The 17,818-nt window shown below is 28.0% G+C and overlaps 1 protein-coding gene across 2 annotated transcripts in view; it reads left to right on the top strand.

Annotated features, from left to right (window-relative positions):
- Window positions 1–8,185: 8,185 nt before the first annotated feature.
- The window catches only part of LOC107441972 (uncharacterized), a 16,188-nt gene continuing 6,555 nt past the window's right edge, over window positions 8,186–17,818 (top strand). Inside the window, exons 1-2 of one of the 2 annotated variants that reach the window (XM_071180555.1) lie at window positions 8,186–8,235; window positions 13,074–13,132. In XM_071180555.1, the coding sequence (XP_071036656.1) occupies window positions 13,118–13,132 (15 nt within the window). In that variant the 5' untranslated portion in view covers window positions 8,186–8,235; window positions 13,074–13,117. Of the gene's footprint in view, window positions 8,236–11,039; window positions 11,274–13,073; window positions 13,133–17,818 lie in introns of those variants that run through there. The other variant, XM_071180552.1, reaches the window with a different exon arrangement.

Below are 17,818 nucleotides of genomic sequence, written 5' to 3'. Positions count from 1 at the left end.
TTTACCCTACATGTAGCTTGCATTAAAATAAAAAAAAATATTTTGTGGGAGGGGGGAAAATGAAGGAAAGAATATTTCTTTATTAAATTAACAAAGTTACAATACTGATTGATATTTAAAAAGTTTGATTTTAAAATGTTTAATGAAGATAAACTAAATATGTAAAAGATAATAAAAAGCGCTGATATTTATTTAAATATTGCATTATGAAAGTTCTGTTGGTTATTTGGATTAAAAATTTAACCAGTTCAAAATCAAGTTTTACATTTAAAGGAATAGTTCTTATTCTTTGAAAATACTTTACATAATTAGTACTCATTTAAATTTAAACTTAGTTAAAATTCAAAAAAGATTCTTAAAACAAGATAAATTTATTCAAAAGAAAGAACTTATCTAGTTCTAAGCAAGAGTGTTTAAAACTAGATAACAAAACGGCCGTGCTGCTATATGTAATATCTACACTGAGAAAAAAAGCATGGTCAAAATTACCTGAATATGGTAGAATTTTCCGTGTTTCTGGCTCTTTGGAAACACCAAAAAGCTCGGTAATTTTTGCTGAAGTCTTTTGGCAATGATTTTGGTAAAATTAACAATAGTAGTATTTTATAACGAGTGATGAAGTTTGGTAAATGTGGTAAAATTTAGGAAATTTTATCTCGATACCTTAGAGCATGGCATTAAGAAAATTTATTCGGCTAAATTTACTTTCCAGTTTTATATTTTTTACTAAATATGTGATAATAAGGACTATATTTTTGAAAGCCAGAACTTCCTATCGACCGTTGCCATATCAACGGAAAAATTCTAAATAAAATGGTTTAAGTTTGTATATTTCGTTTTTTTTTTTTTTTTACCAGAAGTATGTTTTTTTCCTTCTACCAGAAATGTAATTAAATTACAGTACGGAAATTTTATAGATTATTTTTATTCGTACACTTTAGCATCCAAATAAGAGTCTCGGTGCTGCTATCTAGTGTGGCGGAAGCTAGGCGTCCAAATTAACATGGCCAACGGTATCTCACCCATTGTGGTGGTCCTGAAAGAGTGGATACTACTTCTGGAGAACGCACTGGATCTGCTCATGTGTGCGCACTTCTGCAGCTCATTGGAAATTTTAAAAAATTTTTTTTATTCGTGTCATAATCGAAGTATGCAATTTTGGGACGTTTATGCTACAAATGAATGTTATTGGGCTTAATGATAAGCAATAGTTTCTTTTCAAATGATTAACGAGAATAATTTTTAGATGCAGTTAGTGAAAACATCACAATTTCTATGCAGTCAATAAAATTTCTCTGTGTATGGTGATAATATCGTGTGAAAATTCCGAAGTTTAATGTAAAAACACTAGTTTTGAAAAAGTATGGTCTATTAATGTGTTGCTCGTTCATTCTCGCATTTATAAAAGTGAATATTTTTATAGGATAAGATTAACTCCATATATGGAATGCTATTAATACAATGAATTCTAAAAGCAATTTGAGCTGAAAGGGAAAGGTAGAAAAGAATCTGAATCATCCAAAGTTCGAACTAAAAAAAACACGCATTTATGAAAACATAAAATTAAATACCAAGTCACCGAATTGTCTTTAAGATATTTTTAATAATGATATACAAGTTGGATAACATCTTTATAAATTAAAAATTCAAAAACTTATTGAAAAGAAGTCCTTTTTGAGAAAAAGTGATAAAAGAATGTTAGGCCACACGTCTCTACACCTAAATCTTTTCTTATTCAGTCGACTTGCAAAATAAAGTATTTTTTAGATTTCTCTTCTGTTTAACGTGATTTCAAGTCTTGGTAAAATAGTGTCCTCATGTCCTCCTAAAATATGAAATACAGGCGAGAAAATTTCTCTACTAATCCAGCATTAGAACATAGATAATATTTGTAATGCGTTTTTGGAAAGAATGATTGTGTATATCAGTTTTAAAGAAGTTTTATTTTGTGAAACAAAAAGGTATTTTATGTAAAGTGAAATGGATTTTGGTAATGATTTTTACCATATTTTATTGTTAAGATGCCTGATTGAACTTTCAGAAGTATCAATAGGATATGTGTGCTTATATATTTCTTAAAAAAAATTTTTGTTATTTTTTTACGAGTTTTCATGCAGAAACCTTGATGATAGCGATCACATAGACTTCTGAAGAAACAATTTTGTTAATGCATTAGACGGGATTACTTTTCTTTGATTTCGTTTGTTGTACTGAAATTTTTTAATTTTTTTTTCTAATGCTATTTGCAAGATTTATGCCCGAAGTTTGAATTACTAAAAACATATTCAGAGTGCATTTTTTATCTATTGGAAATAAATTTTTGAGCGTAAGTACGATTAAAAGACGTACAGTACATGAACGAAAAGCTTTGCTTCGCTAACAAACTAAAACTTCGGACTAGGAGTTTTTTAATTAAAAACTAGCGACAAAAGTGTAAGATCTTTTTTTTAATTTTAAGAATCATTGGCACTCTAATTAGTTTGTAAAGATTTTATACCTGTTCATTATATGTCAATATTTTTTGCAAAAAAAATGTGACAAAAATACAAATTCTCGAAGTAGTAAATTTATTAGTGATGCCAAAAAAATCACATTTTTCAAGAGATTTCGATCAGTTATTGATTAATTTAAAATACTTGAAACTAATAGTTACATTTATTTTGACTGAAAAGTATTTTACAGATTTTAACACTTTCATACATTACAAAGCAATATTCAAAAAAATTCTATAGTATATAGTGATAATGACTGAAATGATGTCTTTTTTGGAATAGCCTATACAGGAAATGATTGCGGATATATAATAATTAGCCACATTTTAAAAATGTTTAGGAGAGTGCTTTTAGTGCGTTCTTGATTAAGAACTCCCTCGATTTTCATGTATATAATTAGTTTTTTCCAATAAGATGAATGACCAAATTAGTTTTAAACTGTAGTAGAATGTAATTAGTTTTTTCCAATAAGATAATTGCGTAGGATTATCTTGTGGAAAGTCTGGCAACTTGTATAGTGTCTATTTGGAAACAATAATAATAATTAGCTTGGTACTAAAATTTCACTCAGGGAAAAAGTGTGACTTATTTATTGTTCCAAACATCTATACACTTTAATGGCACACACGCTATTTGGTGCTTTTAGAATAAATTCTGTGCTAACTGTTCGCTTGAATTGGTTTAATTTAGCATTATTTATAAATTCATCAATCGTAGAACTAATTAATTGGGAGAAAAAATATTATAATAACATTAGAAAGCAGTAACATTCGCTAACTTCCTCCGAATTAAAATGCTCTTAAGAACCAATTATAGCAGACTCTAAAAAGTAACTCAAAAAATGAAAGAAATTGTAAAGTAACGATAAAAATTTTATTATTGTTATAAAGGAGAAATTCCAGGAGAATTATCCAATCTCTAATAAAAGATAATCAATTGAACATTTTAACCATAATATAGTTATAAAACAAACAGAAGTTTAATTATGTAATTAAATATTAATTAATGATTTTGTAGAAAAAGTTATTATATTAATCTCTCGTAGAGATCACAGAGCGTCTAAGGTTTACATTAAACACTTGCTAATACTTCGTTGACTGCGGCAAGCACGAACTACCTCTTTCGAAAAGATTTGATTCAAAGCTGAATATCACGCAACTTGGGTTTGTTATCTAGATCTATCAAATGATAAAGTGGTCTACAAATATTAGTTAATAAAGAGATTCCATTACAGTGCCATAAATGATTACAAGGCAAACAGAGAGGGTCTTTATTCGAGTACTATGCTTCTTCAATTCGATATATTTGTCTTCCAATTTACAGTTTACTCCATTTAATGTACTAAATTCGAAATCGCTTTTTAGTTTGTGTTTCCATAAAAAAATATAGTAATTTTAAACGACAAACTTTAAATAGAGGGAAATAGTTTTAGGAATTTACGATGAATTTTGGAAGGATGAATTGTATAATCCATCATATTCGAAAATTCGTCAAATATCTAACCGTTATCCTTAGGATTCAAACATGCGTTACCTCATGGGAAGTGAGTGTTTTGTGTGATGGATTTTATTTTATAATTGGTATCAAATAGTTGACTAAGTTAGGTAGTTGATTAGCCTTATAATTTTGAATCCAACCCACATAGAAGCATTATCCAGATGGTAAGTCAGAAGGCATTTTGGATCAAGCATTGGATAAATTACCGTTCACTTAGCACTTCTTTGATCGTATCAATCCGCATTTATATTACATATAGAATAAAATCGCGAAAAACCCCTAGGGTTAGCCTGATAACAAAGAAATTCTAATCTATGATTCCGTCTACCACTGGGGATATTTTGCATCAGTACTGCGGTCGTTGCGAGTGAGTAGCAGAATTCCGATAGACCAGTCATCACTGGAGTTCAAAACTGGGTCGCGTCATTAGGGGTAGCATTGTTCTATCCTATGGGCCATTGCAGCTGTATGTCTAGCTTGATATCTATAGTTGGCTCTATGTTTAGGATTATCAATATTTACTTTTAAGCCTTACATGCATTACCATCTAAAAATACCAATAAATGCAATTTTAAACAAATTTGTTAAAAGATGCACACACAACATCTTTATTTATGTTAATTTAACTATACGCTGATAGTAGATTAAATTTTAGTTTAGATGCTTGACGCAACGTCTGTAGAAAAATAGATACTGTGGCTTACAATGTGAAACGTACACTGAAAAATGTAAAATTTACCATGACAATGCTTTACACCAAAATGTTAGTTTATTTTTACCGCAACGTTTTGGTGACGATTTTGGTAAAATTAACAATAAAATATTTTTTATAATATGTGATACGGTGGCAAATGCAGTAAAATTTGGTAATATTATCATTTTAGCTTAAAGCATGGCACACGGAGAAAATAATTATGGTAAAATTACAGTACTGTATGGTGGTAACATTTCTGGTAAAAAAAAACAGCAACATAATTCTGTTTAATAAAGCCAAAATACACTGTGTTTAAACCATTCATTTCCGTTAATATAATAATGGTTTAACTGAAATTCTGGTTTTCAAAATTATAGTTCTTATTACCAAGCATTTCAAATAAATATAAAACTGAATCGAATAAACGGTTTTTATGCCATAGTCAAAGATATTATGAAAAATTAAAAATTTTACCACATATACCAACATTTATCATAAAACAATATTTTACCACTAATTTTACCAAAATCCTTACCGAAGCAAAATTTTTACCGAAGCACTTCGGTAAAAATTACCGAGCTTTATGGTGTTTCCACTGAATTAGAAATACTAAATTTCCATTGAGCCAAAACTAGATAAATTGTACCATATTCAGGTAGTTTTGACCATACTTTCTTTTTCTCGGAGCATAAAAAACGTTTATTCTGCTAAATTTGCTTTTCAGTTTTGTATTTTAACTAAATGTGTGGTAATAAAAACTAAAATTATGAAAACCAGAATTTCCGGTAAGCTGTTATCATATGAGGGAAAAATTACGAAATGAAAGAGTCAAATGTTGTATATTTTGGTCTTATTCACACCGAAATTAATTTTGTTTAACCAAATGTTATTTTTTCATTGTTATTTTGCTAATTAATTAAAAATTTAGAGCAAAAAATAATTTGATGTTCATAATAATAAAGTTTCCTTGTGCTTTTACAATGTTTGTTTTCTTCTAATTCAGTACTTTATTATTATTTTTAAAGGGTAAACCAAAACTTATTTGTGGAATTTGATTTTGTGACAGAAGCGAAAGAAGAATCTCAATAATGAAAAATATCTCAGCCAATGACTTAAAGAAATAAGTTTGTGTTAGAGAGGGGGACGTTATATAATTAAGGTAAGATTGAGAAAATGTCCGTTAAGTGACGAAAAATGAAAACAAAAATTGTTATACACTTTACTTAAATTCTGAAAAGAAAACTTAAAAAATTCAGCTACTAACATAAAATTTTATGGAAGACTTTTCTAAGCCAGTGATATAAAAATAAACAACTAATTTAAATGAGTTTGATATTCGAATACCGTGCTTAAATTAACAGATACGAAGATAATTATTTTTTCAAAGCAAATATTTTCATTCGAATACTGACGAAATAAATGGGAATAATCAACGGAATAGGATTTAAAAAAGTTTGTAGATGCAATGATGAGAAAATTTTTTTTTTGAAAATATACTTCATGACTGAAATTGAATTCCATTTTTTGTATAATTTCAATTACATTCTTTCTTTTCGAGATAATAAGATAATTAAATTTCATGTTTAAATAATTGATAATAACACATTGTTACTGTCCCCATAAATAAGAAATTTGGGATAACAAGCTTGTTAGCATGATGAGAATAAACAAAATGTTTCTCGTGAGCAGTTATTTTTGTTATATGTGAGACATTGAGTGAGATTCTGAAAAACAAGTTATCAACGTTATATTAGTTCATTAAAACAAAAACTTTACTGAAGTTGTATTTAAATTTCGCTATTATTTTTAAGTAATAAAAAGAATATAATTACTTTTTTCTTTTTAATTAACCTGTTTTATATTTTTTAAAGCAAGCACTGCAAAAACTGGATATTGGGAAAACTGCAAAAACTTTTCGTTTTTGATGAAAATGTTATTTGGGAAATTCTCTGATTGAACATTTCGTCTAAATGAAATCTATGAACACAATTGATTAGGGAATACACCAAAATTTAAAAAGTTGATGAGTGAATGAGTTTGAGTTTTCAGTGAAAACCAGGATTTAAGCTCGGAATCGGCAAACCTGCTTTGCAAAAGAACTCACTAACCCCTGTATCATCCCGTCAAACTGCAAATGGGTAATATCAGATTAAAAAAAGTTGAATATTTACCTAAGTTGAATATTGACGCAACTAATGAGGAAGCTGTACCATGAAATAGATGAGGGTTGGGTACATTAAAAAAAAATAATGTGATTTTGTGACAAAATGATTGCAAAAAAAAGCATAAAAATGTCCGAATCGTCCAAAAATGAGAGTTTTTTTGAGAGTGTTATGGTTCTTGAAGATATTTATATGTTGTGCCAAAGTATGATTCATAATAAAAGAGAAGTTAGCTGTTGTGATAAAAAATACATAAAATGAAAAAGACTGCATTATATAATAATAATCATAATATCATAAATAGATATGAATACAAAATAAGTATTCATATCCATTAAAAAGAAACTAATATTTCTGGTTCAAAGGTCTTTGCAAGAAGACTTAGAAGAAAAAAATATTAATCTGAAAAATAAAAACTCTTAAAATTCTCTTTCAAATATGATTAAAACATATTTTTTTAACAATATTTCTTAATTTTTAATTAAAATATTATGAGAAACTAATAATTTTTACTATGATTAGTCTTTTTAATCTGAGGAGAAAAGACAAAAGAAAATGTTTTGAATTGTTTTACAAATTTTAAGTAGATTTTAAAACTTATTTTAAAATTTTCTTCTTCATAATTTCTTTTATTTATATGAAAAAATTTGCTTATTTTGTGGAACTACTGCTACTAAATTTTATGAAATTCAGCCTAGTTATGAAGAAAAGAAATAACATTGGGTGATAGTTTTATATAGTTTTAAAAGTTTTTAAGTTATTAGTTTAGAGGCATAGTTTTTTAAGAAAGGCAAAAATCACTTTTAATTGGATACCTGTAAGCGACGCGTCAAACGTGATTGGCTTCTGAATCGACAAATTCTACGATTTACCTACTATTATATCACTGAAAGTATTCAATTTCAGAGCTTGTTTAGATTTTCAGGCAAGCTTTTTTTCAACAGACGATTTTTTCGAGTTAAAAATGTTGTATAGAACTCTTTGTATATTTATCAATGTAAAAAGGTTTTAAATAATTATCTTATATCAAAATGTGGCAAAAATTGCACATGGTCCATTTTGAAAATATGTTTCTATTAATATGTGTTTATAGAAATAATGTGTTTTGTATGTACTGATCGATTATTAAGTTGTTAAATGGTCTAGACAAATGTTTAAATATCTACGATTTATGATTACTACTAGTGAGCTGTAAACAGACATCGTAATACGAGTAAACTGATTTTAATGTACCTACGAAGCTTTGAATTTATTATGTTCTGATTTTAATGTGTGATAAATAAAGTTATTAATATTATTTCCTCCTCTATCCATATACAATCTTTCAATTTATTTTTCCGGTAAGATTGTTTCTTCCATTGATTACTTTGAGACCTTACAGTGGTCACAGGTACGTTTACAGTCACATTTTTGAAACGTTTTAAAAAGCATGTGTTGTTTTAAGCTCTGTGGTATAAAAAAATCCCACAAAACTTTTTTGAATAATTTTCAAGTATTGAAATTTTTAAAGTATTTATGCTTTTAGCCTTTGATCTTCTCGAAAATACTATATTCAAAGTTCAATATTTCTATTTATTTTGAACAAAAATGCCGTGCCTTTTATTTCTTATCAGCTTCTATTTAATATTAAGATTACAAAAAATAATTAATAATTTCTAAAATGAAAATTCATATTTTTCTTTTCCTCGTAATTTTTTGTGTAAGATTATAAGAGAATGTAAAAAAATTGAAGATGAAATAATTATAAGAAATCTGATATTCGCAAGTAAAATGAAATATTTCCTAGATAATGTCCCGGAAATGCTTTATATGATTAAGTCTATGTAATTTTTATATTAACGAGTCAGTATCGATAAAATATGAAGAGAGTTTATCATAATAGTTAGAATTATTGGCTTAAAGAAAATAAGACGAATTTAAGTTTGAAAGGAAATTTGATAGTTTTGAAAATTAGTTACTTGAACACAATTTTTAAAAATTATAAACATTTAATCGTGTTAAATATTTTTTTAAAAGTGTCATATTTTCAATATTTGCATTACGAGGACATTTAAGAAAAACAATAAAAATTGTGCTTTGTTTTTGAGAAAGGAAATATTTTTTAAGCACAAGTACAGTATTCCATGCAGAAGCGGTACCTCATATAGGGTTAACTATTCGAAGTTTCCCCCCTTTTCTTGAATATGGCTTTACGGAAATATTCTCGTAATCATTTAGAAATAAGTATTTTTAAGACATTGAAATTGTTTTTTAATTACTTATTGGATATATTGTTTCCTGCTACGCTTTGCTTTGAAAACTATATTGTTCATTCTCAAAAAGTTTTAAAATTAGTTAAAAAGATAGTCAGTAGATGTCACTAATAACTTAGAGCAGCTAAATGCAGTTAAATTAAAAATCACTCGTTAAAAAATTGAGTTGAAAAGGCTCCATATTGTTTATAGAATAAGTAACGCCGTATTTTGTAACTAATTTTGAAATAAAGCGAAAGCAAATGATCACGTTTCCTAAAAAGAATGTAGCTAATTGTGCATTTTTTTGTTTTTGTAAAATTGATTTCTAAAACATTGGCCATTTTCGGAATTTTTCCTCGGTACTCTTTCAAACTTTAACACAGTTGATTAAAAGCCCATAAAAGCGTTTTTTAAAAATGATTCATTTTACCTTTTTTAAAAAATTCAATTTAGTGGCAACTATTATTGCAACTATTATTATTTATATTTTACATGTATTTTAAAGCGTCATAATTTGTTTCGAAGCAGCGCCAAAATGTTTTATTTACACTGTAATATCATGTTTCTAAGATTTAAGTACAAAAACATTTCTGAAAGGGGACATTTTACTTTGTGGTTTTCCGCAAAGCTGATTAAATCAAGATTCAGTAAAAATTGTTTAAAAATAATTCTAAAACGTGGCTTAAGAAAATATATTTTCATTTTTTAAATTTTTTCTGTCAGAAATTATCTAATTGAATGCAAACAAACTAAACGTAAATGTGATAAATATAAACCTTTAATTATCATTTACGGTGATTGTTTAGATTTAAAATAAAATGGCATTCAGAAAATAAAATAGTTGGAAACTCAATTCTATAGACCAGTGGTTTCCAAATGGTGTTCTGCGGAATCTTGCGGTTCCCTGAAAAAGTAAAAGGGGTACCAGAGAGTTAAGACTTTTTTGTACCTCACAGTGATAATTTTTGAAACATTATTTACATTTAGACATAATTAATAACCTTCTATTTATTTAATATTTTGGTTGTCTTAAGGAAATTAAAGAAACTTTAAATAAAAAAGAAATAGTAAAATGTTTTTTAATAAAATAGTAATTTTCAAATAACAATATCTTGAATATATTTTGAAAGGAACCTGTATTTATGAGAAATTCTACAAAATTTCTGCAAATCAAAACAATATAACTAAATTCGTTAAAGAAATGTGCGTCCCTGGTAACCATTTCAATGTTTATAACTGTTATTTCAGCTTTCATTTCAACAAAAAACAAAACGGGATTTATGTTTTCATTTTCGCTTATGTATACACCCCTAAACAAATTTTAAACTAAATTAGTTAAAGTTTCAGGACTGTTAATTCTTATTAAATATAACCTAATAATATATGTAAAACCTAATATAAGATTTTAAATTAAAAAACGACAAAAAAGAAATACCATTTCTCTTTATAAATATTTTCAAATTAAAGTAGTCTTTTATTCATTAAAACGTTCATAATTGCTTATATATGCTTTATTTTATATCGTTTTGATATACTTTATTATTTATTAAGTCGGGGTACCGCTGAAAAAAAGTCCAATTATTTAGGGTTCCACAGTAGAGAAAAAATGGGAACCACTGCTATAGACAGGCCAAAATATTTATTAGTTAGATTCCAGACGTAAATAGGGAGATAAGATCTTATAGAAACAGGTTCATGCCTTTCGAGATTAAAATGTGAACCTGTGAAAATATTACGAAATTCGTTTTTGAGACATAAGAAGAAATTTATTGCTTTCATGTATTATTTATTTGTTTAGATAAGTAAGAAATGAGTTAAAAGATATGTATGATAAGTAATAGTTAGTTTTATAGAATATTGTCATAGCTTATAAAAAACCCATTAAATGTATCATAAAGTATAGAAAAAAAATCGAAATATACGCATGTAATGCAGGAAAAATTTGTGAAGTATATAAAGATCGTCTTGAAATTATTTAATACAATTTGCTTCAATTGGATAAAGAGTTTAGTTTGAATGAAATCTTAACCATTTTTTGGATATTTATTTCGCTGTTAGTTATTTCAATTTTTAACCATGAAGTACTTATTAGGAATATTTTTTATAATTTTTACTGCTGAAAGCATTCATCTTGGAAGAACCCTTATGCCTACAACAACTTTAAAAGAAGCTTTAAAAATAATCAAGTGTGTTAGTGAGTATTTTTGTATCATATCATATCATATCATATCATATCATATTATACAGAACACAACTATCTTGCAACGAAATATTTCCCAACAATGTCGGTTAATCTAGCGTCTACTATAATAAAATTTTTAAAATATTCCATAATGAACAAGAAAATATCATTCTTATGTTCTTGAATCTAGAACATAAGAATGATATTTTCTTGTTCATTATGGATAATTTTAAAAATGTTACTATAGTAGACTCTAGATTTACCAACATTGTTGGGAAATATTTCGTTGCAGTCCAGTGAATATTCCTATTGATCGAAATTACGCAAATTTTGTTGAACAATTTGAAACGGAGGAAAAGTAAGCTTATATTTTCATTTTCAGTTGTAATTCAAAAGAATGCGCATAAATTTTAATGTTATATTTAGATTAACAATTAATGTTATTTATTTTATATATAATCAGTGATATGATTTAGTTGGTATACGCGTACCAGTTGAATCACATCCCTAATTCTTTAAAGGAAATATTTAAAAAATAATGTAAAAAACCTGAAATTTTGAAATACTTAGTCTTAAAAGTATTGAAATCTTTGATACATATTACGAAACCATCATCTTAACTATTAAATAAGTAAAGGTTTTTTTTCAATAAAATTTTTTTTTAATCTATCAAAACCTTTTAAACATATCAATTCCTGAGTGGTTTGAATTCCGTTAATAAGTGCTAAGCAAAAAAAAGGATTTTCTTTTTCTGTAAAGAAAAAAATAATAAAATTCTGTTTTTTCATGCTTTGTTTTCCTTACTTCGACATATTTTATGGAGCAGAATTATTTAATTATTGCATTAGTATTTTTTATTTACATGTTTTCACTTTCACATTTCACCCTTGCATTATTTTGGAGGAGTTGCGTTTCATGGATATTGAGAACTGGAGAGTCTACTGCATTAGAATAGATAATAAAAAGATACTGCCCCATGTTTAAAACAATTGGCTTGTCTCTGATATTATAAATGATAGCAAAAATGTAGCATGAAGAGCTTAAAATTTAGAACTTTGCTGCACTAGGTTTCATTTTCTGTAGAGGATTAGACAGCTTAGCCAACTAAGTGAAAATTATTTTTCCAAATTCTTCATATTAGTACACCGAGTACTTTATAACCAGAAATTACACCGAGAAAAAAATGTGGCCAAAACTACCAGAATATGGTAAAATTTACCGTGTTTTTTCGCTTATAAGAACGCCAAGTAATTCGACAATTTTTACTCTAGTGCTTTGGTTATTACTTTTAGAAAAAAAACAGTAAACAGTTTTCATGTTATTTGGAAGGTAAAATTTGGTAATTTTATCAAAAGAGCCGGTTTAACAGCACTAGAATAATTTAAGATAGTGAAAAAATGTTTAGTTTAATAACCTATATTTAATTCAGTAAACGCGTGTGAACTTTATTTTGATCTGGCAATTGTTGTCATTTCTATGCAATCTAAGAGCTAACATTTATCAACTTTTAAAATTATGAAAAATATGCATTTGCTACAGCCTTTTCCAACATTTTAAGATTGAATCATGGCGGAAGCGGGTTCATATCCCACCATCTTTTTACTTAGATTCATTTATTTATTGTGACACAAACATATGCAGGCATGTGTCATCCTTACAAAATTTGGTTTAAAAGTCCTAGTCAAGTCGAGGAACAAATAGCACAGGATCCTTCCGAGGTATAATCCTTCGACAAATTTTTTTTCTTCTTTGCTTCAATGTTTTAATTTTTCAATTAATTATTATTCATTAAATCACGCTATTTTTTTATAGATAAAACTGTCGAAGCTTGCAACAGATCTTTACAATGTGATAACATGCTTCCCGTGGAAGTAAGTAAATCGAAAACTTATCTTTATTTACATGCAGGGTGACAAGAAATAACTATTTTTTAACTCAACATATCCTCTTGGAAGATGTTACGGTTCCTTGGTTACAAAATATTGGTACAAATAAAATGTGGAACTTCAACCAAGATACTGCTTTAGCACACAAAGCTATAGACATTCAAGAACGGCACATTCCATAGCACAAAAAACAGCTTCACCAGGCTTGTATTCAATTACATTTACATTTGATTTATCTTGATAACAAGAATTTGTGCTAAACATTATAATATTTTGTGATAAACATTATAATATAATATATATCAAAATAATTAATGGGCAATAAATGGAACCGAATGTGAGTTTCCGCTCGTTTTCTCTTTGCATTAAGGTTAAAAGTGGTCACTTTGAAAATATGTAAATATGTTAGCGATTTTAATATTGGCATTCATTGAATCACTTCATTTCGTTGTTCATATCATTTTCATACTTTAATAAGCATTAAAGTTTTATAGTACATGTGTTCATATTATTTCTAATCACTGTGTAGTTTTAAAGCAAGCAGTCTGATAAGGCTATGATGTTATAATTTTGCATTTTTGAGGTTTTAGTGCTTAAGTTTGCCTAAAATAACTTGGAAAATATTTATATGCTAGAGTATTTTTTCCCTATGTTTTACAATTCGTAATATCTTTCAGTTTCATAGTAACGCCTTCTGAAAATAAATAATTTTTATGTAGGAAAATATAAGAGAATGAGGCGTGTGCATATGTAAGTACTTTTACAATTTTAGGCATTATGTATAGAAGCAAAAAATTGTTTAATTAAATGAAAGATGTCATTAAAATCATAATATATGCGTTAGGTGTTAATGGAACACAACCAGAGAAGCGCAAATCACAATAACCTGGTCCGAACGCAAGTAACAACGTGCTAGAGTTAGCCTCCTAGCGAACTGCCTTCATTTTCTTTGTGGATCACCTATGAGATGGATGCGTACTCAAATGAGAAGGCCGAGAGAGAGAGAGAGAGAGAGAGAGTATTACATGGACGGTTGCTCCTTCCTGCATGCTCCTTTCCAAGTTGCATGCAGGATACTGGGTTTGGCAAGAGTGTCAGAGCGTCATTTATAACGGACGACTTTCGCATCAGTCAGAGGCGTGAATCCAGTTAGCGGGCACTGTCCAAAGCAGTTCACATTTCCTTTAATATTGTGTGGCGAGTGCTGCGAGATTAAGGAATGCATCCTTATAATGTACAGGCAGTTCAGGTTCTGAAACCATCGGAATACCAGACACGTGCCAAGTTTACTACGTGGTTTCTGCAATAGACGGCTGTGAACCCGCATTTTTGTGTACATGTATTGTTCCCTGGTGAATGCTCATTCACACGTGATGGTATTTCTATAATGTGTGAGCAACTGAAAATCAGTACGCAGTACGTCCACGTTTGTTCCAGTGACGTTTCAATCTAAATGTTTGGACCGAAATCGTGCATGATCATCTGATTGGGCCATACCTAATGCCAACACGCCCAAAGTGTAGATGTGCGTAACGCCTCAGATATCATGTATCTGTTGGTGATGGATAGGACGTGGCAGTCCACTTGCCAGCCCATTTACCCGATTTGTCATGTCTGAGCTTTTTCTTTTGTGGTCATATGAAGAACATCATCTGCGACGATGGTCCCATAGATTCTTTAGAAAAACTTGTTGCTCGGATATCCGTAACTGCTGACACAGTAAAGAGAGATGCCTGGTGATTTCGCCAATGTAGCGGTCACTTCTTCGACGGTGTGCAGTCGGCAAAAAAAAAAAGAGAAAAGATATCACCCTGACTAACTTTCGTTCTAATGATCGGATTTTCCCGCACCTTAAATATGCAAATTATTCAGTACTAACTATTAATGAAGTTACGTAATCGGACACGAAAACGTTCTTTCTCTGAATAAACATATATTTGTTTTACATATTTGGATTTTCAACCTTCAAAATATAGGGGGTAGCCACAATTTGGGAAATATAGTCCCCATAGTTTAATCAGGAGAGCGATCCAAAGTTCGGACCCCTTAATGTTAATTTTACTTTCTGTTATATTTTTAAAACTAATTAAGCAATTCAAAAATAATTACACCACTTATAAACCCATTTACCCAAAGAAAATTCCACGCAAAAAAAATTTTTTAGTAATTATTTATTACTTTTTAACCTTTAATTTAATTGAAGATGAAGAAATGTTAAATTATGAGGTATAATTTTTTTATACCATATTAATCTACTTAATTTTCTATTAAAAATTCTAAAGTTTTAACTGTTTTTATTTAGTAGAAGCTGAGAAAAACTAAAATTAATTATTTTTAAAAAATAATTTGGTGACAATGAGGAAATATTTAAATGGGGTGATTAATATTAAAATGTGGTTAACTTACGAGGAACTTGACTTACGCGCGTAGCGTAAAATTTAATTCAAAATATTTCGCTAATAAGCGATTGCTAATCTTTTTTTTAATTAAAAAATGCGATGTTTTTTTTTAGTCGTTTAAAAATTTATTCGTAATTTAGTAAAGAAATTTGAATGAAACATTTCATTCAATGAATGTCGATGTCCAATGAATAATTGATATAATTTCAATAATATACACAAGTATGCATAGATTTGGAATAATATATTTATAAATTTTTTCAATATATATTTTATAATTATTAATACGAATACGTAGTTAATATTTTTAAGCATCTTAAAATTTCTGAACATTTTATTAAATGTTATGTAAACGAAATACTATTCTTAAACATAGCATATTTCAATGTTTTTAAAATGCCACTTAACAATCAGCAATTTCTTCAGCTATAGAAAAAAGTAATATCGTAAATTATATAAACCTTGTGAATGTGCATTAGAATTACTATACAATCTACATTTTATTTTTCAGGCCCATTTTTCTTTTTTCTTCCAACTTTCTTGCCTAGATGACTCGATTAAAACTGTAAAAATGATTATCCTTAAAATTTAATATATAGTTATAATAATTTATGTAAATTTCCTTTTATTATGAAATCCTCGTATAAATAAAGTAAAAACAACATAAGAAACCCAAATAATGGCATATATAAAGTTCCTGCATTCATATTCTAAAAGCTTAGAAAATCATAAATAATTCATAAATCGTTTTTTATTGTGAGCTATTATCATCTTTTTCTCATCGTTACCAAACTACAATAGAAGATGGTTAGAAGCCTATAACAAGCAATGAGAAATTTTTGTAAGTATCAGAAGCACCCTTCCAACAATTAGATCCAAAATTTCTTTTACTTTATATACATAAATACTTCTACCATCACCATGTATTGTCATAAACTTAATTTTAGCCTTCCAGTTAAAGAATAAAAATTTCATGATATTTGTTTTGATTCTAAGTTTTACAGTAGCAATAAATTTTTTAGTCATAAAGCACTAAATATGGAAAATTAAACAATGTTTAGGATGCAACTGACAAAAAGCAGTAAAAGCTTCTTTTAGAAACATTGTTAGATAGTTCTTTCGTTTTATTGCCCGTTTTTTCCCGTAATAATCCAGAGAACCAGCTCTTGTTTCAATACACACATAGTATAAACAATCTAACTTCTGAAGAAAATCCATTTATTAATATTTAAGTTCCTCTGAAATACTTAGTGGTGAGCCTTTTACATCATTATCAATCTGTTTTGAAAGTTCAAATCTAACTTTCTTTATTTCCTTATTTTCTTTCCTTTGAAGTGCAGAATCAAAAGCTCTTTTCTTTTTTTCTTCATCTTCTTATTCTTTTAAATCCAGATAAGGACACTATTTTAAACTTATCCATTTTATAATAATCTAGCAAATGCAGTCGAAATATTCTACATAAACATATAACAAATAGAAGTTTGGGAAAATTAATTTCCAAAAGTTTCAAAATTATCGTCTTATTATGCTGTTTTTTTATTAATGCTTACACCGACCTGATTTTACGAAAAACCACAATCTTACAATTCCGTATTTGTGACATTGAAGTTGCGCGGCGGTTATAAAAAATGTCCGAACATAATTAAAATTTTTTATTGAAAATAAATAAATAATTAAAGTGTATAAGTACCTCTAACACACATAACAGTAACGCGCGTAACTTTTCGTTACGTGTGTTACCTTGAATAAAATTAATTATAAAATTTTAACTATTGGCAGTTTTAATTCGAGAATTTTTTCCGTTGCATATCTTGCCTTCTTAATTTATAAAACAAAAAATTTTTAAATTTTCTTTTTTACTAAAGTTTTTACAGAAAAAAATGCAAAATTATGTTACGTGTGTTACTGGGAAATTAGACTATCTTGATTAATCGACTTTCAAACAAGCAAAAAAATTTAGGCCAAATTAAAAAAATACATTAAACAATGATAAAAGAGTAAAATAGTTATATTTATTACTAAAAACTATTTTATTGCTCTTTAATATTTTAAGAACTCCATTGGAATATAACATAACAAAGAAGAGAACTCCTGTTAAAATTCATAGTGTTCCACCTTTTGTTAGAATTCACATAAATATTTTTTGTAATTCAAAAAACTATCTTAACTATTAAAAAATGTACATCTTCTAGATTCCGAAATTGTGTCATTTTTGATTTTACGATAATTTTGAAAATTTAGTCACTCAGGACCACTTTTCGTGGAATCGCCC

This window comes from Parasteatoda tepidariorum, chromosome 1 (genome assembly GCF_043381705.1).
Source record: "Parasteatoda tepidariorum isolate YZ-2023 chromosome 1, CAS_Ptep_4.0, whole genome shotgun sequence".
Lineage (NCBI taxonomy): Eukaryota > Metazoa > Arthropoda > Arachnida > Araneae > Theridiidae > Parasteatoda > Parasteatoda tepidariorum.
This window is presented reverse-complemented; position numbering and strand designations above follow the sequence as displayed.